This window comes from Nestor notabilis, unplaced genomic scaffold (assembly GCF_000696875.1).
Source record: "Nestor notabilis isolate BGI_N333 unplaced genomic scaffold, ASM69687v1 scaffold16764, whole genome shotgun sequence".
Taxonomy (NCBI): domain Eukaryota; kingdom Metazoa; phylum Chordata; class Aves; order Psittaciformes; family Psittacidae; genus Nestor; species Nestor notabilis.
In genome coordinates this window covers 459-2,790 of record NW_009927068.1, presented here as the reverse complement: position 1 = coordinate 2,790, position 2,332 = coordinate 459, and the positions used below count along the sequence as shown (strand labels likewise).

The window sequence follows — 2,332 nt, the reverse complement described above, 5'->3', positions numbered from 1 at the left end:
AAAGGCCAATTGTGGCCTAATCCGTCCTCACCTGGCCCTGATGTTGGTGCAGCTCCAGGGATGTGGCTCGTGGGAAACCATCGGGGCAGGGATCCTACTGCTCCTGAGCCCCAAACGTGTCCTCTTCCCATGGGAAAATCTGGTGCCAAAAGCTCCTGAAACCATGATGGGCTCCATCCTGGCTGCCCAGCACAGGGGGGGTTCTGCCCCTCTGCTCCCACCATGGTGAGGGATCCTACAGCAGGAAGATTTTGGGATGAAGGGGAGCAATTCTCACTCAGCCCAGAGAGGTGCAGGCTACCCAGACCCTGGGATGGGGTCTTCACAGCTCTCCTCTTCTCTGCACCCCTCCAGGCCGTGGCCATCGTTTGTGGGTTCCTCATTGTCATCCTGCTCTGTCTCATCTGCTTCTTCGCCCACAAGACACGGAGCAAGATCTGGAAGTATGGGAAGCAAAACATCTACTGGGACAAGGTGCCAGTGGTCCCAGAGGGTCCCAACGTGGAGGAGTGGGTGAGTCCCAGTGTGGGCTGGGGATGCTGATGGGTACCCAGGGTAAGGTACCCTGTATCCCCCCACGAGCATCCTCCCTGCCTACCCTTCCTCAGCTGGGCTGAACGTGCCCAAAGCAGTGTTGGGCTGGGGATCCTGGGGCTGTGCTGAGCCTGTGCCATTCCCTGTTCCCAGCCTGGCCACAACTTTGTGCCAGGAGCCTCTTTGTGCCCGGTGCTGGTGTGTTTGCTCTGGGTGCACTGTTATCGCTGCTGGTGCGATGCTGTGCCCGGTGCCTGCCAGGTCCCTCCCTGTCACCCCAGCTGGGTGCTGTGTCTTTTCCCAGCTGGTTCCATTCCCCACTGGCACAGCGAGGCTTTGAGCTGGACTCAAAACTCCCTGAAAGACAAACAGGGTGGGATCTGATGGGCCGGGTGCCAGGAGCACAGTGCTGAGGCTCTGGGTCATAGAATCATGGGATGGTTTGGGTTGAAGGGACCTTAAAGCCAGTTCCAAGCCCCTCAATGGGCAGGGACACCTTCTACTAGAGCAGGTTGCTCCAAGCCCCTGTGTCCAACCTGGCCTTGAACACTGCCAGGGATGGGGCAGCCACAGCTTCTCTGGGCACCCTGTGCCAGCACCTCAGCACCCTCACAGGGAAGAGCTTCTGCCCAAGAGCTCATCTCAGTCTCCCCTCTGACAGTTTAAAGCCATTCTCCTTGGCCTATCCCTGCAGGCCCTCGTCCAAAGCCCCTCTCTGGGTTCCTTCCTCGCCCTGTGCTTGGGGACACAGCCCTCAGTCGCTGCCCTGCGACACCCTTTGGTTTCAGTCATGGCAATGATTAACTCTGCTCTGTGTGGTTGTGCCGTGGAGGACGCCAGGGGCTTTGTGGTGCCCAAACCATGGCTGTTGGGGTTCCAAAGCCTGTGTCCCTTGGGTGGGGGACCTTCGGGAGGTGCCAGTCCCAGCCTGGCCCCATTGTGTACCAGGACATGCCCCATCCTGTGCTTGCTCTAGCTTCCAGAGCCGGCGTCTCTGCAGGGAGGCTGCAGGAAGCCCACAGGATCCATAGAGAAGGAGGCCCCAGAGCACGGCTCTCAGGGTGCTGCCCGAGCCCTGTCCCTGTCCCCATCCCATGCCTGGGGTGACCCGGGGATGCTCCGGCACTGGGTTTCCCACCGGAGCCCCACATTTATCCCAACCCTTCAAAGCAGAGCTGGGGCTGAGCTCGGAGCTGCTTGTCCCAGTGCGTGTCCCTGCGCCTGCCCCTGCTGCAGCTCTCATTTATTGTTCATGCTGTAGAAATACCTTTTGTTCTGATTTATTTGTTTTTCTCCCAAGTCCCTCCCTTGCAAAGCATTTCCTGGCTTGCATGAGGAGGGGCAGGACCCGAGCTCCCCCTCCCCTGCCCTTTGGGTTGTCCCCGCTCTGCTCAATGCCACCATCTCACCAGTGACACATCCCCACTTGTGGGGATGCAGCAGTAGGGAGGCACCAAGGTGTGAAACCCTCATGGGACACCTTGTTCTCTGTTTGTGGTTGGGACCGAGATAAAGGGGTGACCTTCGAGCAGGCGTGAGCCGTGTCCTGGTGTGGCAGAGGGATGTGGCTGTCCCCACGCTGGCTCCATCAGGCAGAGGGGGAACAGGGCTCCCAATTAACTGTGTCTTTGTTAGTGGGAAGCACAGGAGGAAGTGGCTTTGCCGGACAGAGCTCGCGGTGACGTCCCCAGGGCCACCATCCCGGGCAGGGACCAGCTTCCGGCACAAACAACCCACAAAGGGCAGGCAGGAAGCGGGAGGAGGGACACACGGACTCCCCACGTCCTCCTTGAGGAGC

At 59.6% G+C, this 2,332-nt stretch overlaps 1 protein-coding gene across 1 annotated transcript in view; it reads left to right on the top strand.

Annotated features, from left to right (window-relative positions):
- LOC104405243 (occludin-like) overlaps window positions 1–2,332 on the top strand; it is a gene marked incomplete at both ends in the record, with an annotated part of 3,990 nt that overhangs the window by 1,205 nt on the left and 453 nt on the right. Inside the window, 1 exon segment of the mRNA XM_010013894.1 lies at window positions 355–513. Coding sequence (XP_010012196.1) covers window positions 355–513 — 159 coding nt within the window.